This window comes from Paroedura picta, chromosome 5 (genome assembly GCF_049243985.1).
Source record: "Paroedura picta isolate Pp20150507F chromosome 5, Ppicta_v3.0, whole genome shotgun sequence".
Taxonomy (NCBI): Eukaryota; Metazoa; Chordata; class Lepidosauria; order Squamata; family Gekkonidae; genus Paroedura; species Paroedura picta.
In genome coordinates this window covers 55356719-55382970 of record NC_135373.1, presented here as the reverse complement: position 1 = coordinate 55382970, position 26252 = coordinate 55356719, and the positions used below count along the sequence as shown (strand labels likewise).

General features: G+C 42.6%; 1 protein-coding gene across 13 annotated transcripts in view; it reads right to left on the bottom strand.

The window, feature by feature from the left end:
* Positions 1-26252, bottom strand: part of MAGI2 (membrane associated guanylate kinase, WW and PDZ domain containing 2) — a 652499-nt gene that overhangs the window by 279540 nt on the left and 346707 nt on the right. For all 13 annotated transcript variants that reach the window (XM_077338042.1, XM_077338044.1, XM_077338045.1 and 10 more), the window contains one exon: positions 8306-8425. In XM_077338042.1, the coding sequence (XP_077194157.1) occupies positions 8306-8425 (120 nt within the window). The remainder of the gene's footprint in view (positions 1-8305; positions 8426-26252) is intronic.

Here is a 26252-nt window from a genome sequence, read left to right as displayed (position 1 = left end):
TAGATCAATCACTGTCTTTCTCAACTTTACCTAACTGATGTATGAACAAAACTGAAGGGGAACATGAATGTTCCTTGAAAGAAAACAATATTTGTATAATATTTGAATAATAATATTTGTATGAGTCATAAATGTATTAGCACAGAACTTGCTGGCAAGCCACTGTAGGGGGCAGAATCTGGGCAGGGGTCCAAAAACCTCAATCTTTTCATACAATAGACCACTAAGAAAAGATCAAACTGACATCCCTTGATTTTGAAGTGCAGTTGCCAACCTCCAGGTGGTGGCTGGAGATCTCCTGCGATTACAAATAGTCTTCAGGCAATACAGATCAGTTCATCTGGATAAAAAGGCTGCTTTGGAGGGTCGATTCTAAGGCATTATACCGTACTGAAGTCTGTCTCCTCCCTAAATCCCACTGTCCCAGGTCTCCACTTTTTGACAATCTCCAGGTATTTCCCTCCAGGAAAGGGAAGGAGTTTGTAAGTCACTTAGAGACTCCTTCGGTACAGAAAAGAATCAAAAGAACCAACTCTTCTTCTTCTAACCAAAGCTGGCAACCCTATTTTGAACCAAATCTCTTCACTAACTCAAACACACGTATACAAGATCTACTATTCTAGTATCTTATGGGCCCTTAAGATCATTTGCTCCACTGCTCCTACCTGGACCATCTGGTTCACATACATTTCTGAACTATAGACAAGAATTATGGGAATAGAAAGGAACAGTCCCTAAGGTAACAGGTCCTTAGAAGAATAAACTAAAATCAGCTATTATGTTGTATTTTTGTTCTGAACATCAGTGCCTAATGTGTCAGTTCAAGCTTATTACAACAATTCAGAAGACTAGCTGATCCAATAAAATGTGTCATTTTACTTGGTCTGCACATCTGATTAGCAGTTTTACCAAGAGATGCAGCCATATCCTGATCCAATTAAAGACCCGAAATTTAAGACAACTAGAGTTTTTTCTCTTTCAACCAAACACTAGCAAGAAATTAGATACACACATGACATGTAGAATGAACATCTCTTCAGCACCATTTATAATCCCATTTAACTATTTGTGATCATACTGAGGGACAATGCCACGAGCTCCTCCCATGGAGGCACACATTGATAAATTCTGCTGCCCCTATGAACAATGTCTTTCTCTCAAAGCAATTAATGCACTGGGGCATATCCTAAATCTTTCATGCAAAAGACCCACAGAAATGTCTGTATTCCGCCCTGTCTCCAGAAGCGCAGAGCAGATCACATATTTGTGCAAAATATAAAATCCCTGTATAAAATTCAAGATTAATAACAATAAAAACAATTAAATAAAATCTCATACATTAAAATAATAAATATTAAATATTAAAATTGACCATAGTGCTTTCTCTTATGGGGATAGGAAGCAGAGTCCTTCAGAAGCTGAAGTATAGGCTTTTATCCCGGTGAGGTTGTACAGAGAGGCCAATAGTGCTAGAAGTGACTTCTTGTCTGGAAAAACAGCTCTGTCTTACAAACCCTGTGGAGCTCATGAAGGTCCCATGGGACTCTGGACAAGTGTTCCACCAGGCTGGGCCAGGGTTGAAAGGGCCCTGGCTCTGGCTGAGGCCAAAGTTGATAAGGACCCATGCTGCCATATTCTGGACCTATTGGAGCTTCTGTAGAAACTTCAAGGGTAGCCCTCTATACAGTAAGTTGTAGTAATCTAGCCTGGAAGTGATTGTTGCATGGGTCACAGTGGTTAGGTCAGATGTTGACAGGTATGGTGCTAACTGCAGTGCCATGTTGTATTATTCCTATTAAACTCCATTAATTTCAATGGGCACATCTTTTCCACAAATCACCTCGGCTGCAATTTGCTTACAGAAGTGATGACACCACTGAAGGAGACCACAAGGGGGGCTGAAACATGTTTGGTTATCTGTTTCTTGTCATTTATTCATGTGTCGAAATATTTTGGATTTGAGCGATAGTGTGTGATATATGTTGATATTTTGAACATTTATATATGCACATGTACTGAAATAAATATTTGCATGTTAATATTTAATAAAAAATCTGCTGCTGCTCAACCTTTTAGGTTCCCAGCTCGTGTACACAGGTTGGGTCACTTTGTTCCCTCTTTTGTTGTTTCACAGCAGTGATGACACTACCATGTGATTTTAGGTAATATGTCCAAATCAAATTAAGCTCTCTTCCTGCTTCAAAGCTAGTTAGAGGGGGGGAAGTACCTTGTTAAGGTATAGAGACAGACAATCAGTTATGAAAGCAAATCAATATTTAGACAGCAGGTGAAATTCACCACAGGCAAGTCTGGAACCATCTGTCAACTAATCTCTGTATCGCAGAAGTACAACAATACAATACAAAACCTTTAATGGCATTCACAATATAATATACAAATCGGTTCTGTAATAAAAGTCTAAAAAACTGTGTGGAAAGTTACAACAGGCAAGGGAGCGGCAAATACAAAAAGATGAAGCATCTCCGAGCAATTATCGATAAGCAGCAATTCAAGAGCCCTGCCATCTGAGACATTAGGGAAGGGTAGAAGTGGGGAGATCAAGTCAGAACGTTTGTTGTTATACAACTCACATCGCAGAATGATATGGCAAACTGAGTCTGGTTCTATATGGCAATACCTGCAAATTCTTTCATTGTGGAGAATTCTCCTATACCTGCCTTCAACCATTGCAGAAGGAAATACGTTTAGTCTGGCTAACATAAACGCTCTGCGCTTTGAAGGTATTATAAGGTTGGAAAAATAGTGTGCCATAGTGTTTGGGGTATAGGATAGACCAAAAGCTCATGGGGAGCACGGTCCCCCTGCACCAGAATAACATAAATTATCTGGAGATCAATATCCTGGATTCTTCTTTGGATAGTTTGAAAAATATGATCCTCTCCAGTTAGCTAAAGAATCAAGGTCAATGCCTATGGATTTAATTTTAGAGGCAATGGCCTGAGATCATTTCGAAGTATAATGGTCAGATGGAAGAAGTGCAAGGAGACTATTTGGCGGAGGGCTAAAGAAAAGATGGAGCCAGTATTTGATTGATAAAATCCAAAGCACGTGATTCGATAGTGTGTAGACCCAGCTCAGCACATAGAGTCAAATAGGTTACCGAATTCGGTAAGCCTAAAATTCTGCGGTAAAAGGCCGCAGACATACAGTCAGCTTCTTTATTCAGAGACTGGATCCATACAGGAATCCCAAAGAGCAGTCGAGGGATCATGGAGGCTTGAAAAACCCAAAGAGCCACAGGCACGTATTGGTTGCCCTTCTGGAAGTGGAAGCGACTAATGGCCTGTGATTTATTCTTGGCCAAGGAAAGACTAGTATTGTTCCCTCTTTTGTTGTTTCACAGCAGTGATGACACCACCATGTGATTTTAGGTAATATGTCCAAATCAAATTAAGCTCTCTTCCTGCTCCAAAGCTAGTTGAGGGGGGGAAGTACCTTGTTAAGGTATAGAGACAGACAATCAGTTATGAAAGCAAATAAATATTTAGACAGCAGGTAAAATTCACCACAGGCAAGTCTGGAACCATCTGTCAACTAATCTCTGTATCGCAGAAGTATAAAATGTAGGCAAGATGCCTGCAAAAGTCACCTTCTTGGTTTGATGATACAAATAAGGCTGAGAATGCTTTCTTACTCAGTGGGCTGAAGGGGTTGGGAGAAATGGGAAGATAACGAAATATTAATTTTGGGGTTTTCAGCACCATGCATGATTACATGGACCTATATTAGATATAGCATAAAGCAATGGTTTATTTTAATTAGGGGCACTTTGGGAACACAGGATGTAGTTCACAGATGACACCTTGCCTGACCAAATCTCAGATTTAGAAATTAATTTTAAAATCTTTTAGAAAAGGAAGTTGCTATCCCAGATAGGGTTGACAGTCTGAGGGGGAAGATTTATTGCTGATCTATGATTCCTGATCTATGATATGAGGTGATTTGCAGACCTCACAGGTGGTGGCACAGGTGAAGAGGCATGCCCCTCCTAGATCAATGCCTGTGCAGGTCCCTTGGAGTCAGCAGATCACAGTACAAGAAACAGGTAGGGGCAGTTCCAGGCATCTAACAGAAAAATTGTGGGTAGGGTATGTGCTTTCATGAGTCACAGCTCACTACTTCAGATACAGCACAAGTGTGAGTCCATCTGGAGATTAGAGTGATTTCAGATGCCAAATAATATTAGCAGGCAAAGGACAATAATAGGGAAGTGACAACAGTAGACACCTATTATTCCTATGCATATCATACCTAATCCAGTCCTGCCTGCTAGTGTCACTCACCTGCCATTGTCATTTGCCTGCTAATGTCATTTGGCATCTGAAATCACTCCACTCTCCAAGATATAGGACAGATTCTAGTTGTATCTGAAGAAAGGAGTGGTGACTCACAAAAGCCTGCTACAATTTTTGTTAGTCTTTAAGGTGCTGCTGGACTCTTGCTCTTTTCTATAGCCAGGAAAACCATTTTGGGCTACTCGTCTCTACTCATGCATCCCAGCCTAGCATGTGTTAACTGCAGAGTCCAGTGTGTGTGCCAGTGTGGTATAGCGTTTCAGTGGTGGACTCTAATCTGGAGAGATGTGTTTGATTCCCAATTCCTCCACATGCAGCTACCTGGGTGACCTTCGACCACTGATAGATCTTTTAGAGCTCTCTGAGCCCCACGCAGCTCATAGGGTGTCTGTTGTGGTGAAAGAAAGGGAAAGGTGTTTGTAAACCACTTTGGGACTTCTCTGGGTAGTGAAAAGCAGAGTACAACAACAGTGCTGCTGCCTCTTCATGCAAGAAAGAGTGCTGTCTACAGCTAGGGGAAAGAGGAGAATAGGGACTGCTCTCCACCTGCCCTGAATGCTACTCCTGTACCCAGTAATAGGAACTGCCCCAGACTTGCCGGGTCACCTTACTTTGGCTGAGACAGGACTACATTACTGGCAGCTGCACCAGCTGGGCCAGAAGATGCCCAAACAGGCGGCACAGTCTAGGCTCAGGTGGCACCAGTGACACCTCAAAACACTGCCTGGGAAAGGGAGCAAGCTGAGAAGCAGCTGCAGCTGTGAGAGGACTTCAGATCACTCCTGGGTATGGTCTGCATGGGACTTTTTACCCAGTCCCAGTTCGAATGAATCCCTCCTGTCTACACTGAATTCGATTTGCATTGATTTTGAGCACTTTAATTTTTTCCTCTGCAACAAGCATGATTGATTCATAGTGACCCTATCTTTCCCCTGCAGTATCCTGGAGTGGATATAAGCCTCGATATTTGAAAAACTAGCATCAGGAAGAGTGCAGCTCCCTGCTCTTTGCAAATTAATTTGCTGCCATGAGGCTGTAGCAAATAAGTCTTCCCTGATTGGCCAGGGCATCAGTTCAAAGTCTTCCTGGTTCCCGGCTGCAAGGCTTCCCTTAAAGTGACTGCGTTCAAGAAACCCTAACTTCTCTCAGCAGAGATTTGCCTCATGGCTTCCCCCCCCCCTCTGATGTCTCCAATCCTCTCCACCTCCCCTCATTCAAGAAAAAAAGAGGCTCCTGCTGCACTTGGCTCTACTCCCCACCCCTGGTTCTGTGCTTCGCCAATCGAGTGCAGAACACTTTCTGTTTCAATGGGGGGGGGGGGTAGAGGAAGACCTGAGTTCAAATAGATCAGAAATCAGCAGGATCCACAATGGAATAAACAAAGTAGGTGCAGAATCAGCCCTGCTTGGGTGAAGGGGGAGAAGGAAGGGGCAAGCCAGGGGAGGGAGTTTGAAGGATCTACAGCATGCCAAGGAGTATGAAGTCTCTCTTCTCAGGACATGTAGAAGCGCAGAGGATACAGAAGCAAGATGGTATCGCCCCCTCCTCTCTCCAATCTGAGGACTTGCAAGTCTTCCACTGCACAGAAGGTTAAAACAGAGCAGGGGCAAAGTGCTCGACCAGGGGGAGTGTCACATCCTGAAAGGGCTGTGGTTTGAGAATGCAGCTAGACATGATAATGGAAATCTCATGAGAAAGAGACTTTAGTTTAGCAGATTGGGGGGAGGGGGAAGAGGACAAACAGAGCTATAGTAACATTCTCCAGTGGTTGTTAATACTGTTAGATTCTGCCAGACAGAACAAGACATCGCTATGTTATCTAAGGACATATTGACACAGATGCTATCTTAGGGCTGCCTTCTGAAATGTGTGGTGTTGGCTGCACTACAAAATTCTGAGCTTTGATTCCTTCCCCTCCCCTTTGGAAATGCAGGCTGTACAGCACCCTGAAGCATATCTCAAGCACGGTCTGAAAAGTACCCAAGAAATGGGAGAGCAAAGTTTAGAGATCACCTCAATGGCAGAACCACTTGGCAAATGAAACATCACACATGCCAGATTTTTTTTCCACAGATTTTGATGGCACAACCCATGACAGCATTGTATGCAACTGATGGTTTGTGGCTGTCACAAGAGCACAACACACACAAACTGAGGAGGAAATTTGCAATGAGTGTAGAGAATGAACGGGAGTCAGGAGCCAGACCATCAGCCATAACTTTATAACCAGCTTTCAAAACCATTTTCTGAAAAATGCTACAAACCACCATTTCAACTGCAAGTCAGTGGGCAGGGCAGGAGTAATATCTAGCATTATGTCATTCACACCACTGATTTTCACTGTTGTGTCTGCATGCATTTGTAAATATATGGTGATAGTCCTGTAAAATACTGTAATCTGTTTGCAGGGCCATTGCTTGTGCTCCATCATTGTGGGCTTGCCACTGTGACCTCTCTCATCTGCTTCTAACATACCGACAGACTTATACTGGATCCCTCTGGCTGGCACTTTGGTTCTGTTGCCTCAAGCTGTTAATAAAATATTCTCTCTACACCCCTAGAGGACAGCAAAAACAACCTGACATAAAGCACTCACTCTGAGATTTACAGAGCCCTCTCCAACTGGAATGACATCATTCTGGACTGGTGCAAAGTATACATGGCTCACAGATTGGTAACAAAACACAGTAAAGGCCTAAGCCATGATACCCTGCCAATAATGATACCCAGCCAAACAGCATTTATGACTCTCTTCTTCCAGACTTCTCCCTAAGATGCAATCCCAAAGCGATGATAAGAAAAATACTTTTTTTTTCAGTTTCAGGCATGTCTTAATGAGGTTTCCTTTCTACAATTTATTGTTGATATTAAAAAATCCTATCATTTTCAATTTGCATGTGCGTATGAAGTAATAAAGCAGAACTTTTCCATACTGGCTATTTTCCACATAATTTGTACTATAACATTTTTCGCAAAGATATTTCCATTCTACTTCTGAATTTTGTTGTTGCTGAAGGAAACATTCCTTCAAATGGACATCTTCGAACGTGTTGCTTAAGAGGCATCTGTGTTAGAAACTGATCTTCCATAAATTGTATTCATATTTCCACACATTAATTTCTAAACACTAAACTGTCGAAGCGTCCCTTCTGACCTCTCCTTCATATTGTCATTCTAATCAGATCCCACTGGAATACAAGCAGGTTCCATTTCACACACTTTAAAAAAAATGATCTTGAGCCAGTTTGACATCAGGTGAACCAAGGGTAACCTTTAGGGGCATCATTAATCTGTCAGCTCTTCACCTGCTCAAGAAGTTTTTTAAAAATCAGCATACCATTCAAATCCCCCATCTACTTAATGGTGCTACAATTCTCTTTCAACCCCACCCTCCTTTGGAAAAGTCCACGACACTGCAAAGTTTTCTTAAAAGTGCTGATTCAGCTTCCCGAACATACTCCTGACATCTGCAGGGCCATCAATAATTTGTAAAAAGGTGGAGAAAAAGCTGAGTGAGGTGGGAAGACAAGACCGTCTAGCCACGTCCCAGCGTTTCCATTCATGATCTCCGTGCCAGAAACATGCTGAATGAGCAGTTCTTTGGACTGAAAAATGTATAAATTGGTTCAGGTGTTTGGTGCAATAAACTCAAACTCCTCTCAAGCTAATTATGGAGGGTTAGGCTGTTCAGCTGAATGACACCTTAACTTTGCAGCCCTGGGTCTGGTTTACTTTTCTCCTGTCATCTTCTCTTCTCCTCAGCCGGAGCAATAATACATCCCAATGACCCTAGACTCATTTGCACTTGGCTTTTTACATAGAGGAGGAAAATGCCCTTTTAGAACTGCTCTCAGACTCTTTCTAAATGTAAATTAACGCTTACCATTGTATTTCTAATAGGATGTACTAATACAATCTGGGGAAATGGGGGTGGGGGAGAAAACACAGTGAAAGCATAAAGTAGATTTACCAGAAAAACACACACTTACCTTCATATGTTCCACTTTCCAAAAGAGCACCACTTTTCTCCAGTTCCATAAAATCTTCAACAGTGATGAAAATATAATCCACACCAGGGACTTCACCCTCCTTATGAGGCCTTGTAGTGCCTAAATTGAAAGAACGAACACATACCATTAGTAAGCACTCTAATGGGCATTGCATAGCTGGAAATACCTTCTGTCAGATTAGCTTTATTGTGTGGTTTCATGACAACTAGAGGTTGCTAAGTGACACATGTGATTGGCATAGTTTCCCATCCAGTAAGATTTCTAAACTCCATACCTTTTACAGCTGCCTGGATTTTCAATATAGGCACAGAAGTTTTGGGAGGCATAGTATACAAATTTTAACTGTAATTATGGATCAAAATGTATAAAAGGATCATGGATCACAATGCATAAAATAAAAAATGGATTAACAAAGCCAAAATGATACCCAGAGAAAGCCTATTAGAAGACAGATGCAAAAGATATAATAACAGAACACTGTTAAAATCAATGGGAAAGTTTCTTGTCATTCATTCTGTGGCCTGGGGAGGCAGAGATTTGAAGGAGAGGCACCAAATTTGCCACACAGCTGTGGGAGCCTCTCCTCAAAAGAACTCTCGTTTCAAAAAGATTGGACCGGCGGGTCCAATTCTATGAGCATCCCAAGAGGGTACCCCATCTAACCAATGGTGAGGGGGAGAAGATTCTCTGTTGTCTCTCCATTGTTTCCAATGGAGATCAGATGGGCCCCCCTCTTTGGGTGCCCATAGAACTGGGTCCCTGGTCCAATCTTTTTAAAATTTCACAGTTCTTTTGAGGAGAGACTCCTGCAACTATATTGCAAATTTGGTGCCCCCCCAGTCCACAAAATAGACAGAAAAGGGAAATTTTGGTTCCTTTAAACTGCCTGCCTAAATTGTGCCTGAATCCTGGTCCTGTGATTCAGCCAAGGCTTATTTGAGCAGTTACGGTTGATTTGGACCTGATTAGTCCAAAAAGTGTCTGAATCAATATTGATTTGGGTTCTTTTTGAACTATCTGAACCGAATCACACATGCCATTTGGTCCTACCACTTACCTTGGACCCCAGAAACTCTGGTTCCTTAGAACAGTGGTCCCCAACCTTTTTATCACCGGGGACCACTCAACGCTTGACAATTTTACTGAGGCCCGGTGGGGGGGGTAGTTTACTCCTCTACTCTCAACCACTGCCCTAACGCTCTCTGATTGTTATCGTAATGTTTAAACTTCCCTTCAAAATAAGATACAGACAAGCCACAACAATGAACATAAGGAACATTTTATTTTCATGGAAATTTTAAACTCATGACAATGACAAATCAATGGGAACCCTGAGCTTGTTTCTCTGCAACGAGATAGTCCCATCTGGGAGTGATGGGAGACAATGACACCCAAAGTGTGTTGTAAAGGGCCGGGGGGGATGAAGTAAAGGGCCAGGGGAGGGAGAAGGTGTCCCTCGCGGCCCACCTCCAATTAGTCTACGGACCACATGTGGTCCGCGGCCCACAGGTTGAGGATCGCTACCTTAGAAGATAGTACCATAGCTACATGTGGGGATAGAAGTTGTCCCATGACCTAGTCTCTCCCAGCTCCTGAAAATGCCACCACAGAACCCACTAAGTTCTATATTGTCATCATTACTTATATTGCAATAATCTCACTACAGTCCATGTAGCTTTACTGAGTCCCCAAGAGCGTATGATATTCTGGAGGAAGCTTGTCATCTTATTTCCCTTCCCATGGTCATCTCCAACCAATGACTTCAGCCATTTTCAGCTCTCCTCCTACTGGCCTTTCCTGGGTCTTGTGGCCATTGGCTACTAGAGGGATGTCCAGCAAACTGGAGTCGCCTCCTGGGAGTTGTAGGGAGCACCACCTTGCCTTTGAATGCCAGTGCTCATTTGTGGCAATTACCATGGCCGTCAAAACGACTCAGAGTGTTCTGGAAAGCCCTGCTGAAGCCCCATCCATTTGAGTAGAGCCTGCTCCATCAGATCTCATTAAGCATCAGGCTTACAAATGGTCCTTGTGGGGCTGGAAGACCTTCACTACTCCCCTTTCTAACTGAGAGCAGTGAAACAATTTTCTGTCATTATGCTAACAAGCATTTCAGGGGTTGCTTGGCCTGCCTGCTGGTTGTGACATGACTTGACCATCAACTGAACTCCACAGTTTGGTAATCTGATGCAACTTCCCAGAAAATGCACAAACAAATTCTTACAAATGATGCAACATATTGTCTTTATTATTCTAAATAGAATTGTACTATTTATAATGCTGCCAGATTCGATGCTGAAAGCAGCCACTATTCAAAATTCAAGAGACTACTCTCTGCAATTTGCATTTTTTGACAAAATGCTTTGTAATCCTAATGCTATTGCAGCTACTGAAAGCAATTAAAGGGCACTCTACTTCCAGGTAGGCCATTTTATAATAAAAATTGCTGTGAGTTGCTAGGAGTGGTTACACAAAAGCTCTTAAATACTGCTGTGTCCTCACCAGTTCTTCAAGCAGTAATACATTGCAAAAGTAGCACTGCTCAGTTTGGTTTCCTTTCAATGAGCACCGATGATATACAGTGTCTTTGTAATACTTGCTTTATTTACAAATGTGCAAACAGTGCCTACTGGAAGAAAGCACAATACTAAGAAGATGCTGAGAGAGGTTCCAGGTATCCCTGTTTGTCCAAAGGCAAAAATCCATAAATGAAAAGCGCACGATACAATTTTTGTACACGATACCTGTGTACAAAAATGAAACAAAAAACTAAGCAAGCTTTCAGCTTCTCCAGAATTCTTCAGCAGGCAGAACTGAAAAACATACACACAAAGGAGGAAGGGAAGAAAAGTTTCCAGCCATGATGTTAAAACCATTTTATGCATCCTGTGTAGGAAGGATCTCCCTTGCAGAGAAGGGGCTTTAAGGTTATGGTCTACAACAGAGGTAGTCAAACCGCGGCCCTCCAGATGTCCATGGACTACAATTCCCATGAGCCCCTGCTGGTCTAAAACTTCTTGTTTCTCCTCTTCCCTGGTGCGTAAGTTATTTAGGGATGCTCTGAACTGGAGAGTCAGTTTTGATTTCCTATTCCTCCATATGCAGCCAGCAGGGTGACCTTGGGCTAGACACAGTCCTGTTAGAGCTGTTCTTGCAGACCAGTTCCATCAGAGCGTTCTCAGTCTCACCTATTTCACAGGGTGCCTATTGTGGGGAGAGGAATCGAAGGCAATTGTAACCCACTTTGACCCATTATGCATGGGCCGGAAGGCCCGCACTGGCGGCGTCAGGGTATCGGGGAAAATCCCCAATCACGTTGTCCCCTGGCCCCCACCATGGTGGGAGAGCAGCATGCTGCCCCCACCACTGTGCAGCAGTGGTCCATGCCCCTGATCCCCCCTGCCACCACTGGCACCGCTTCCGAGGGCACCCGGCACTTCCGACCCCGAGTTGCATGTGCGGGGCCGTTGTGCTGGGGCAGCCAGCATGTGCCCTGGATGCTCCACCCTGTGTGTAATTGGGGGACGACAGGGCTTTTCCCCCCTGGCCCAATGGAACGGTGGCAGCCCGGTGTGGCTACTGCCGTGCATAATGGGTCTTTGAGACTTATTTGGGTAGTGAAAAACAGGATAAAAAATACAACTCTTCTTCTTTCTCACCAAGGTCCCTCCGTGCCCCAAATCTCACTCACTTTCAGCTCCACCCCCAAAGTCTCCAGGTATTTCCCAAACCAGAGCTGGCAACCCAACGTGGTGATCATATATTAGAAACTATGTCTAGTTTGAATCTCAGTTTCCTGGTTCAGGCGCAATAGTTGCTGTGAGTTCAGCTAGGGTACTGCTGCCATCAGAGGTCCCAAACCTGAGGGGTGCTCTGACTTGAACAGATACTTTAAGCCACTTGGAATTTCCTTGCTTTGAGATGAGCTCCTAACTGGCTTGAATTATATGCTCCATTTGCTGACAGCATGCTGTCATTAGGGCTCACTGTGAAGCATATGGGGAATGGACAGCCTTCCACGTGGGTGGGCTGTGTTTTTTTGTTTTTTTTAATGCTGGCTGTTTCTTAGTGATTAGGCACTTAGAGTGGAGAAGTGGAATAACATCCTTACAAGAAAGTGTTCTGCCACTACAAGGTTTATTTTTCAACGTTTATCTTCTCTTTCATTTTATGCTAGTTATCGGCAGGAAGTTTGCACAAAAACTGCAATAAAGCCTCCCAAGCATACAATGTCCTTTGGTTTTGCTGGATGCACATGTATAGAGCATGTGGTACAGTGGGATGATTAGGGTGGCCAGCTTTTGGTTGGAAAATACCTAGAGATTTTGAGGGTGGAGCCTAAGGGGGGTTAGGTTGGCAAGGGACTTCAATTATTCAATGGGTATAATGCCCTAAATGCCACCTCCCAAAAGTGGCCATTTCCTCCAGGTAAATGGATCTTTGTCTCCTGGAGATCAATTGTAATAGCAGCAGATCTCTAGACCCGATCTACAAGTTGACAACATTCCTTATTACTGAAAGATGCATGTAAGCTTAATATCGCTGCAGAGCTTACTCCCTGCTGTGTTTATGTACCTTCTTACTATGTATTTTATTTTGTATTAATATGTTTTAAGATGTTCTAATTCCTGGTCTTAATGGATGTTCTGCATCATCTTGTGCTGGTCTATGACCGTAATAAAACTAAACAAACAAGCTGAGCTGACTCCCACAGAATTGGATTGACAATCTTTGATAAACATCTGCTGAGACCTTAGTATGACCCTGCATTCACCTTGCCACAATTCCTCTGAAAAAATATTTAATGAGCTCCTTCTGATGAAGGGGAAAAGGCCCCTCCTGGGTGGGGGGGGGATGGCCCATAGTAGCTAGCTGGATTACCATAACTGGTTTGTTTGTATAGGATGTGATAGTCTTGTGCACCAAAAGTTATGAAGGGTATTTAAAGAAGAGAACCATCACCTTCAACTGAACACGGAAACACAACGGTATCCAAAGTAGTTGTTCAAACACAGCTGTAACATGTTCTCTGTTGATACAGAATAGGCAAAACTTGGGCCATTTGCAATAATTGTATTTCTGAGTGTCTTTAAGGGATGATCCATGTAAAGTCTTTTACAATAGTCAAACCCTGAGGTACCAGTGTCAACTTATCTAGAGGTATACCATTTTAAGCTCAATGACTCCCACTGAATTTTGAATGTGCAAATCTGCTAATGATGTCACTGAAAGGCTTGGGTCAGTATCACCAGATCGGGTGAATCTAGAAGACAGGACATCTGATTCATAAGAGATAGTGATATAAGATGCTTCTAGCAACAGAATCATCCTGTCTATCCAATATCAAGATTGGGTCCTAAAGAATCTTCAAATTCCTCCCTGATCTACAAATAAGACCTTAAACCCATCTATTATCATCAGATCATTCCTCTGAAGAAAATCAACCTTTACAACCAGCATCATCATCATCTTGTCTAGAATAAAATTCACCTTCATTATTGTGGGTTTTCCGAGCTGTTTGGTAGCTTTTGTCCCTGTTGTTTTGCCAGTAACTGTGTCTGGCATCTTTAGAGGTAGGATACGGCAAGATGGGAAGTTTGGTGTAGTGGTTAGGAGTGCGGACTTCAAATCTGGCATGCCGGGTTCGATTCTGCACTCCCCCACATGCAGCCAGCTGGATGACCTTGGGCTCGCCACAGCACTGATAAAACTGTTCTGACCGAGCAGTGATATCAGGGCTCTCTCAGCCTCACCCACCTCACAGGGTGTTTGTTGTGGGGAGAGGAAGGGGAAGGCAACTGTAAGCTGCTTTGAGCCTCCTTAGGGTAGAGAAAAGCAGCATATAAGAACCAACTCTTCTTCTTCTTTCCATTCCAAAGTGATATTCCCATCTTGCTGTGTCCGACCTGTGAAGATGCCAGCCACCCTAACTGGCAAAATGTCAGCGAATAAATTACCAGACCACAGCTACACAGCCCCGAAAACCCATAGCAACCAGTGGACTCCGGTCATCAAAGCCTTTGGCAAGTCATCAAATTTCAGCTTCTCCTGCTTTAATCATTTAAACCACAACCTCAAGCCCCAAATCCAAAGTCTTCTTTTGCATGAGGGAATAGTGCTACAATGTTCAAGAAAGGTGAAATGAAATTCATTGTTCCAATGGTACAGAATCTAGCCATTCAACCACTGTTTGTAAACTCTTAAACGAAAACTTGCAGAAGCATTCGTGGAACAGCGTGACTGATGATTTTCCTTCCACCCATGGTTCTTTGGATTCAACCCTGCCGCTCGTATATTAGCAACTGAAGAGTGAATTAAGCCTTCTTTGTCATGTTGGTAAACTCCCAATTCCATCTACAATGCACTGATTTTTAAAAGCGTCTCTGACCGAAGATTAAACCTTGCAACAAAGGAGCTCATTCTTAGTACTGTTCCTAACCAATAAAACATCTTTTTAAAATTGTTTTTTCCAAGAGTGCCTTTCAAGATGCTAATAATAATATTCTCAGGATTATAAAAACAATACACCTTAATAGCAGAGGCATGGATACCTTGAATTAAATCAGTCATAGAAGTTTGCTATCACCGTTGTAAAAGGATATATGAATGCTGTTATAAGCACGGTTTGTATGTATGTGTATACAGGAAGAACAATAAAATGTGTGAGCTACATAATAAATTGGAAAGCATGGTCACTGCAGAATTTAAGAGCAATAGAAAAGTTAGGTATTCAACTGCTTAGAGGACTTCTCAGATCATTTACTGTGACCGTTTATGTACTGGGAACTTCACTGCCCCAGCTCCAGTGCAGGAGCACAAATTGGGGACGGATGATGCACACCGGGCCAAATGCTCCCCCGTGTGGGTGCAGGAAGAGGTGAGGCAACCTGCCACGACTAAAACTCCAGCCTGCAGCGCAGCATGAAACCTCCAGTGTGTAAACGGTCTCAGTGAAAGATAAATAGAAATTATCTTTGAATTTTACTAAGCTCCAAATTGTTACTAAAAGGACCTGTAATGTATGAGATTTTAGAAAGCTAAGTAGGAACTGCATGAAGGATTCCTTGAGTCTCTCCCCCCACTCCACTTCCCCCCAAAAGGAAAAACAAAAGTGGGACAGGGCACTGATTGCATAGTGAGGATTTCTTACAATCAACCGCAGAATACTGAGGAAGGAAAAGCAGACCTCTTGCCCCTTCAAGAGTGGGTCAGTGTGTGAAAATGGACAGTTGGAATGTTTCATGACATGGTGGTCAATAACACCATCTGGTAAATGACATCCTATTAAGCCTCTTTCAAAGGGACAGGGGATTTTTCTCCATGCAGTTGGCAATAGTACTGCCTGCTTTAAAATGTTTTATGGAATCATAGGCATTTGGCTGAGACCAGACGTAAACAACAGCGACCGAAGGGCCCCTGCTCCCCTCCCCGCCCCCCCTCAGAATTCCACCAATAAGCCCTGGACCTGTTTGTACTGTTAAAAGGTAAAGGTAAAGGTATCCCCTGTGCAAGCACCGAGTCATGTCTGACCCTTGGGGTGACGCCCTCCAGCGTTTTCATGGCAGACTCAATACGGGGTGGTTTGCCAGTGCCTTCCCCAGTCATTACCGTTTTACCCCCCAGCAAGCTGGGTACTCATTTTACCGACCTCGGAAGGATGGAAGGCTGAGTCAACCTTGAGCCGGCTGCTGGGATTGAACTCCCAGCCTCATGGGCAAAGCTTTCAGACGGCTGCCTTACCACTCTGCGCCACAAGAGGCTCCTGTTTGTACTGTTACATTGTTGTATTGTTATATTGTACTGTTACAATGTTATCTGGTTACAACTATTAGTTATTATTATATGGTTATTCACATGTTTTTATAGACCGTTTTATGTATTGTTTCTTGTTCTTCTGTAAACCGCCCTGAGCCTCCGGGGAGGGCGGTATATAAGTATGATAAATAAATTCAAATAAATAAATAGAATCATAGAGTTGGAAGGGATGTCCATGGTTATCTAGTCCAACCCCACACACAATGCAAGACACTCACAACTACCAGCCCACCAATAGTAATTCCAAATCCATGCCCAAGTGATCCCCCCCCCAGCCACTTTTTCTGTATTTGCCTCTTTTTGGTTTGGAGTATTTTTACTGTGTCAAGAGCTTGATCCAATAAAAATCAAATATTTATGTTTCAGTGATTTTACTTAAATCTACCCAGCTGAAATCAATCCTAAAAGTTTTTTGTTTGCTGCTTTTATTACTATGGGCTCCTTCCTATATGCTGCTTTGGAAGATTATAGTGGCCATAAGTCACTGGTCATATAATCCTAAACAGGTCTACACAAAATCCTACTCAAGTCTACTAAATGGAGGCTTACTCCCAGAAAAGTGTTCTTAGGATTGTACCATAGGATGCTTTTCGTGCTATCCTTTTTAAAGAAGCATATGTATGAACCAAGGCAGACAAACATTTACTAAAATGACAGTAATATTTGGAGAAGTCAAACCTTGCTTAAGTGAAGTAGATAAAGAACAAGAATATGCATCCAGTTCCAGAGTTAACTATCGAAGAGAGCAAGTCTGGGACTTGGAAGTTCATTCATTCATGTTTCCCTTGAGGCTCAGCAATCAGCATCCAATGAGATCAGGTCAGAGATATTGGTGTGTGGTAATAAAGCTTTGGAAAAACCTGACTAATTTGCATGCAAAGCCATGCCTCTTGTTAGAACAGCTATGTAAATCAATACAATCTTTTGGCAGATTTTAATAGTCATAAATAGCCATGTATAGAAGAAGCATTTCCACACAGATTCTTGCCCCTATTATCTATGCCCCCATAGCAACAAAAGAACAAGGGTATTCACATTTAAAGCTCTTTATTTGTTTAAAGGTTTCTATTATCCCATCCTTCCAACATACATGCCCCTTAAGTCAATTTACAAAATCCATCCAAACCCCCAAAACATCAACAACAAACTGATAATAGCTGTGCCAATCCCCCAAAGTCTACATACTGTAGATTACCAGGATGTTACCTACTGACAGGGTTGCTAGTTTCCCCCCTATACACTTGGGATGGGGGGAGGAGGGAAGATGGCCAGATCCAGGCTGGGAAACCCCTGGAGATTTGGGATGGAGCCTGGAAGGACAGGGATCCCAGTAGGATAGAATGCTATAGAGCCCCCCCCAACAAAACAAACAAACAAACATCAATTTTCCCTAGGGGAACTGATCTCTAATCTGGAGATGAGCTGCAATTCTAGGGGATCCCCAGGTCTGGAGTCTGGCATCCCAATCTACCGACCGTCTCCCCCGCCTTCCATGCACACTGCCAAATATCTGTAGAAGACATACTGCAATGTACAAGTGTGTGTTTGTAAATTCTCCATGCATGACTTGGACCTAATTTTCTCAGCATTCTTGCCCATACCTGCAGATATTCCACTGAACACACAACATGATTAATGATGAAGGAGAATACAAAGAATTTTCTGGGTCAGCTTGCATTTGAAACACAGTTTGATTGCTAAAATATGGTAGACATCTGCAATCCCCTGTGATTATTTTGTTCTATAATAATAGGAAATAATTGGTTGAAGTCATATTAGACATCAGTGACCTACTGAATACTTGAAAGTGGCACCCAGAAATTAAATGCAGCTTAAAAGCCAGTTTAATGAATGCACAGTGTCTCGCCTCTACTGGAATGGCAAATGAAATGCAGCTAAACTGCATTAATACCTGCTTTCTAGCTCCTCAGAATTACTTTGCTTGAAAATATCTCCAATTACGGTTTAAGAAGCTTGATTCATTTTAAGCCATAGATTAAACTTATTGTTGAATAACTCTAAATAAAAAGGTGGTGGTTTGTTATAGGAGAGCTTTGCAGTTAGAAAGAAACTCCCATCCCTTTCATCCCACCACCCATTTCTTTCACAATAGTTCTGTGTATAATTCTCATTGCATTAAAAGATCTCTGTTATTGAGGTTAATCAGAACATTAGCTCTGCTTCTAAAATAAGTTCACTTTGCAATTTCTAGAGAGTGAGTCCTTGACCTCAACTTGTGGATTCTATAGCAACTTTAAATGTTAATTTGCTATGAAGAATGTACAAGGCATCATACCCATTTTATTAAACACTTGCTTAGCAATGAAGAACAGTTAATAGACAAATGCTGCATTTTCACATAACCCAAAACCAAAGAAACTTTGTTGTTGTTAGGTGCGAAGTCGTGTCTGACCCATTGCGACCCCATGGACAATGATCCTCCAGGCCTTCCTGTCCTCTACCATTCCCCAGAGTCCATTTAAGCTCGTACCCACTGCTTCAGTGACTCCATCGAACCACCTCATTCTCTGTCGTCCCCTTCTTCTTTTGCCCTCAATTGCTCCCAGCATTAGGCTCTTCTACAAGGAGTCCTTCCTTCTCATGAGGTGGCCAAAGTATTTGGCATACAAAGCAAAAGAAACATTCCCCAAAGGTGAAGAGTGATGCATGCTCTAGCCTTTGTATCAATTGACATGTAAAAATGTATACTGATCAAGGGTGCACTTTTTTATTTTTAAAAGTTTTAACTACAACAGAAATCACTGCATAGCATTTACAAGGATGCAATTAACTGCTACAAGGAGGTTCAAAGATAACTTTTACCTAAGGATGCCTGCTTTGTCAATGTTCCCCCCACTTTGGGGGCTTCAAAATAGCCAGTTTTACAGTGATCCTAGCCCCCAGACCTCCCTCCCACTCAGTGGGACCCGGAATAATGTCTTTATGTTCTGATGTCATCTGGAAGTGACATCAGTATTCTGAGGTTATCATGGGGTGACACTCTGGCTTTTGGGCATAACTCTATGGTCGGAGGCCAATTTGTTACCATAGAGTTTCCTGAAAAGCCAGAGCATCACAGCTGACATCTCCAATGTGCTGATGTTACTTTTGGATGATGTCAGGATGTTGGGGTACTCTTCAGGGTTTGGGTTAGTATGTGGGGGAGCTCCTGGAGAGCAGTCCCTCCTACCACACTCTGTGCAGTAAGAAGAGTTGGTTCTTATATGCCGCTTTTCCCTACCCGAAGGAGGCTCAAAGCGGCTTACAGTCGCCTTCCCATTCCTCTCCCCACAACAGACACCCTGTGAGGTGGGTGAGGCTGAGAAAGCCCTGATAATACTGCCCGGTCAGAACAGTTTTATCAGTGCTGTGGTGAGCCCAAGGTCACCCAGCTGGTTACATGTGGGGGAGCGCAGAATCGAACCTGGCATGCCAGATTAGAAGTCCGCACTCCTAACCACTACACCAAACCACTACACCAAACTAAAAGCAGAGTTGCACCTTTCTAAGCCCACTCACATCAACAGACCTTGAACATTGTAACTCTGCTTAGGATTGTCCACCCCCCAATGGTTACCTCAACAAGAGCTGTTTCTTGGCATTTTTTATAATATATTTATGGGGCAAACAAAAAGGTCACTGGAGGTCTTCTGAAATCCAAAGGGCTCCCAGCATGCAATACTTTCCACTCTCTTTCATGAGTAAGGAAACGAACCGAAAAAGTCACTTTTTTAAAAAGAGAAATTGAAGTCACAGCATAAACCAGTGTTCTACACTATGACATCTGCTTTCATGAGGTAAGTAGGAAGGGAATGTAATGGTTATATAAGCACCTCCTACCAGTGGGTGATGCTTTTGCACATTTGGGTGTTTGAGCTAGTTTCTGTATGGTCTGTGTTGAGTTGTCTGCCGAATTGTTCTTACTGATCTGTGTTGGAGGCTGCTTTGAAAACTCATATTAAAGTTGGTTCCCTCAAACAAGGGACAGTAACTGGCAACATTTCTCAAGACATTCACACATATGCAAAGCATACTCATAGACAAACTGTAATATTTTTACTGCATGGCAAAATGCAGAACGCCAACAATGTGCAAGCAAATGATTATACTAATCTTTCTGAAACTAGTACATGCTCAGGTGCAAGAGTTCATTCTAAACTGCTTAGGTTGCATATCTGGTGCCATGTTTGCTGTGCTCACTCGGCCTTACCTGGCTGAATGCATCCAAAGCAAATCCTTTCTGCTATTATCCAGTGTGACAGTCAAGCAGAAACCTAATCATTCTTCAGAGATTCGCTAACCTCCTCTGTTTGAATCTTGGCATGGTCTCTTTCCAACTCTCCCTGTTTTGGCAAGTATTGAGGGATGGGAGGGCTCTGAGCATCAGAAGCCAATGAAAAGAATGATTTCACTAGAGCTTTTTAAACATGAATTGATCTACTTTAGCAAAAGCTCTTTAGCACAGGGCTACAGCTCAGGTGTATTTAGTTAGATAAAGGTAGCAGAGGTTCTTAAGGCAAAATTATTCTCATCCTAGTTTGCACACATTCCTTTCCAAAATTATAATCAGGGAATCAGCTTCCCCAGTTATCTCAACAACATTTCCTCTCCCGTACACAGTTTACCTGAAGCCATGGCTGCAGCTAAATAGGTAACACATCATTTAGCTAACCCCAGTTTTGGATCAATTAGGTTCTAATCATCAGCAATCAGATGTAGTTGAATAATTCAGGGAGGGGAAAAAACCCAGCTAATTTTAGCCCAAGGACTCTGTCTCTAATCCAATTCAGAGACTGCAAAAGACAAGAAATAGTTCTCATTATATACCTCAAAAGCTTCATGAACAAACTTGGGGGAAGATTTCTGCCAGATCTTCATTTTGCCAAATCACTCTTTGTTGTTCAGAACCAATCTCTTGTAGTAATATCCTCTTCAGCCAAACGTTTTGCACAGTCATAAAGTTAGCACTGTGCATGGCAGGACTGGTAATTTTAAAACTGGAACTAGTAAATTGTCGGGTTATGAGTTTGGTTTCCAACTTCCAGGTGGGGTCTGGAGATCTCCTAGAATTTTATATTCTGTCAGGAAATCTTTGGGTACTTACATTCAATGACTGGAGCATTGAACCAACAAGACCTTTCTTTCTACAAACCTGAGAGGGGCACCAAGTTTGCAGAAAAATGTGAAACTTAAAAAAAGAAAGCCTTCAAAAATATTTTCACGGCCAATCTGCACATGTGACTACAACGATTAATCAAATCAACTACAGCCCTGACTTCACAGCTATACCAGAGCAGGGAGCGGCGAGGTGAACATTCTCACCTCCCCAGAGAGAGAAAATAGTCTATAATCAATTTCTATGAGATGGAATCTGAAGCGCCTGGCAGACCCCAGAGCCAAGATATCTGAGACCCTCCAGGGACAAAATGCATCAACTCTCCTGTCTGGAGCTGGGACCTGGTCCAGACCAGCCAGCCCACATATGCAGCCTCCCAGGGGCCTGAATAATACCTACTTGGAAGAACCAGGAAAGGAGCTTTGGGCAGAAATCAGCTTTGGGCAGATTCGAGTCCTCCTCCTATGAGGGTTTACGGTAGGCAAGAGATAGCAACCATGGAGAACAGGGCCCTGATCGCCTCAACACAACTATTTTTATTTATTTATTTAGATTTTTATACCGCCCTTCCCTACGGCTCTGGGCGGTTTACATAAAACATTTTGAAACATTTACATAGAACATTCTCAAAATCCATATAACAATAAAAATAACATACCAACTAGAACAGCATTTTAACAATAACTTTGACACCCCCTAAGTAGGTTCGGTCCCTCAGTCTGGGGAGGGACCTGTAGATGTTATGGGTCAGTTGGCCTCACCAAATGCCTGGTGAAAGAGCTCCCTTTTGCAGGCCCTGTGGAATTGTGGAACTACCATCAGCCAGTGACATCATCAGCCAGTAATGATTTCATTGGGTTCCAGCAGGATGGAGGACAGTGGTGACAGCAGGAGGAGGCAAGGGACCAGGCTATCTTGGCAGGAGCCTGTGTCAGGGATGCAGAAGGTACAGATGGGGGCACTTGCATCCCAGATCACCAAGAGTAGATGGGTGGGTAAGTGGGAGACTTTGGGTGAGTAGAGTCTGGCTTTTTGCCTTTACTTATCTTTGTGGAGGGGGCTCAGGGGTTATACAAAAGGGAAGCTCCCAGCACAGTCTGTAGTGGAAGGAAGGACTGAGCACATGGAAACAGTGAGAGAGAGCCAGTGATCCAGTAGGGGGAATGAAGAAGATTGCAATCCTGTCTTCTTCCCATCCAGGTGACAGTCACCTCTAGGCTGGATGTCTGCAACCCGCTCTATGCAGGCCTACCCTTATCCAGAAACTACAACTGGTGCAGAATGCTGCAGCCAGGGTCCTCACAGGAATACCATGGAGGCTCCACATTGGACCCATCCTCCCAACAACTTTATTGGTTGCCAGTCCGATTGCGGATCAGGCTTAAGGTTCTGGTAACTGGCTTCAAGGCCCCAATGTGGTTTGGGCCCTGAGTACCTGAGGGACTGCTTCTCCACCTATACCTTCCAGAGAGCACTACACTCTATAAACACCAACAAGCCAGTGATCCCTGGCCCCAGGGAAGCTCCTCTGGCTTGACCAGGGCCAGGGCTTTCTCTGTCCTGGCCCCACTTGCTGGAATGAGCTCCCAGAAGTACTCAGAGCCCTGCTAGAGTTAAAACAATTCCATAGGGCCTGAAAACTGGAGCTCTTCCACCAAGCACCCTCCTTCACAAACAGCAACCTGCAGATGAAGAACCAAGCCACAATACAGTGTTAATAATTAAAAATGTTAAATGTTCTACTGTTCAATGTTATGCCATTAGTAATATTATATGTTCACAATTATTATTTTTTCTCTTGTATTGGATCACAAGTTCAAATGTAAACCCCCCTGAACTGCATTTAAAATAAAATAAATTTTGAGGGCTGTCTAACCCTGACCAGACTGGGATGGAGGGGAGACCTTCACAACTACCAAGCAGTTTCTCCAAGTGTGACTCCTTTTAGGGGTTATGATAGCCAAAAGGAAGTTAATTTATAGTAAAATTCAAGTAAGCAGGTTTCTGACAGTAAAATGATTACAAATTGCAATAACTTCCCTGAAGCACCTGAAGGTAGGAAACAAAGGCAACCTTTTAAAATTTATTGTTGGGACATCTAACACTCTCACACAAGCAAGCACCACAAGCATTCCATGGCTCGGTTTAATCATTTATTAAATATTTATTGATCTCCCTGTACCTTTTTTATGTGTTTCAGACCAATTTGCACCCAGCTGGAAGTGCTAGCTCTGACATAAAAAGACAGCAAAAGTGTCCAGTCTACTTCAAGTGTGGATGAGCCTAACATCCAATAAGCTTAAATGCATCTGGCAGATGTAATACGATTAAACAGTTGCACTAGTAAGGGGGCTGAAACACATGTGCGCACAAAGTTTCTTCCTCTCTCTTTTCCCCAGTTTGTTTGTTTATTTATTTATTAATTTGATTTTTCTACCACCCTCTCAGCAAACTGGCTCAGGGCAGTGTACAACATTATAGTTAACATAAACAATTTTTAAAAACAGTAATTAAGAATTTAAACTTTAAAATTCAGTTAAAACAAATTAAAAGGCAACCTAGATTAAAGATGAGCATTAACAGCCCCAGTTTAATGTTGTTTGATCTTCCTGTGCCAGACCATGGTTTGGCAGCTACTTACAGTGGGGGGAGGACCCATGAATCTTTCTAACCTACTGGCATTACAGAATGCTAATGGGAACTGTTTAGTATTTGTTAATGCTATTAGTATACTATGGTGTATATAGAGAAGTCAGCTAGAATTAATGAAATGTTTCAGTTTTGCAAGGTGTCATGGAGGAATGAAATGCTGGTGATTCTTGGACTGTGCAAAAGCCAGCTGGGAATAAGGCACAGGGAGACAGGGAAGCCCAGCTAGGATTGTGGCAGGATTCCACTTTTCATGTCATCAAGACACTGTTGTGAGCATTGTCATGACAAAATAAAGTCTGGTTTGATTAGGAGCACTGATGGTCAAACCAGTTATAAAGAGTTATTCACTTCCTGGGATTATGGGTTTGTTTTAATAACCTCTTTTGACCTCAATTTGCCCCTCAAACTAAGTAGCTGGCCTCTTCATTAAAAGGGTCAGAGATTGTGAGCACTCTGCTTTCAAGATTGAATGTAGCTTTGTCCATAAAAAAGGGACAGTATTTAAACAGCATCTCTTAAGTTAGTACTTTGGAGCTCATATACTTCTAACAGTTTTTGCACAGTTCAGTAATTCAAATTAGAAATGGGCATGAGTCAACCCATGGGTCTCCATGAACACATGAAATGGGGAAGTTTGTGGGTCGCGAATTGGGCTCGTATGGACACACCCCCAATTTATTATTTATTGTATTCATTTATTTGCCTGCACATGACCACATGCAAGTCTTAACTCTTAGTGTACATTTGTGGGCTTTTTCGGGGGTGGAGTTTACTCCTTCAGCGCACACACATTGAGCGTGTGAAGCGCAGGAAAATCTCTCTTCCAGCATAAAGGTTTGGGAGGGTTGTCTTTTGTTTCCGTGGCTACTCCAATGATTACCCATATAGCTTGATTGGCATCCTCGTAAGCCAAGAGTATGCTCTCTTTGGTTTCAATAGGAATGCCTTGCCCATGTGAGAGCTCATTGTGTTCTTTTGCTCTTGGTGGGAGAGGGTGAAAGGGAGTCAAGTGTGATTATTTAGAGAGAGAGAGAGAGAGAGAGGCTGTCTCCCCAAATATAAGGGAGCAAAATAGTGTTAAGGATTTGAAGAGGGGGGGGGGGTCCTGGAAATATTATCTGGATTAACTCTCCTAATTTTCTTTCTGGAAGTGTGAAGGTGTGAAGGATCACAAATAAATCCTGGTTTCGACTTTTCTACAAAGTGCTTTTAGGATGGTGTGGGTAAAAGCTGGAGGTAGATGATTTCAAATGGATCATCATGAATTCATATGATTTTTACATTGAAATGAAATAAAACCACCTTCATTTGCAACAATAAAAAAGGTTGAGAAAGGCCATTCTAGGGGATCATGCAGTTCCAAGGACCAGGAAGATTCTGGTCTGTGTCAGCTTCATTTGTCTGCATGACAGAAAGTAAAGGCTTCACCTCAAAAACATGGTTCCAAAAGTCAGGTCCTCATGGATCCTTAGGGTTTTTGCAGCCATTTACCCCAAACTTACCATAAGATCACTTTTTCTATTGATAGCCACAGCTTACACCACAAAAATCACAGATCCCCTGGGAAGCACAGGTCTTGGGGAGGAGAGGACTTCAGCGGGGTATAATGCTACAGAATTCATCTGCCAATACTGCCATTTTCTCCAGGGGAACTGTCTTTCATTGTCTGGAGATCAACTGCAATAGCAGGAGATCTACAGTTGCTTTCTGGAGGCTGTGCAGTACTGTGGCTGGAATCGTAATTACACTTACCTGGGAGTAGGTTCCACTGAATCAAGTCAGACTTACTTTAAAGTAAACATGCCTAGGATTGCACTTTAAGAATATATGTATGGAAAACAAGGGTCCCTAGATCAAACTTCATTTGAGCCAGAAATTCATTTCTTTACTTTGGCGTAGCCATTATTTCCTCAGTTTCACACTACAGATATCCAAACTGCATTGACTTAATTTGCAAGGTTGTTGTAAGGAGTATGTTTTGAAAATTTAGGGAAAACAGTAATTAGAGAGCATTGTAATAGATTAGATTTATATGCTACCAATTCCCCTCCTGTGCTGCTACCTGAGAGGTAAACTCCAACTGAAAAGCACTATATTGCTACAGGAGGTAATAAAATTGTTATAACCTTATTTACATTCTTCTGGGTGATACCAATCACCTGAAAAATGATGAAAACACAAAACATGAATGTTGGTTTTATAAGCTATTGAATTCTAATTTGTCAGCCACAGCCAAAGCAAAAAGAGAAAATAAAGAAGAATCTAATATCAAAGAGGAATCTCAATAACAATGATAACTTAATCACACCATGCAAAATGTCCCTTACCATCCAATCAGTCTAGGAA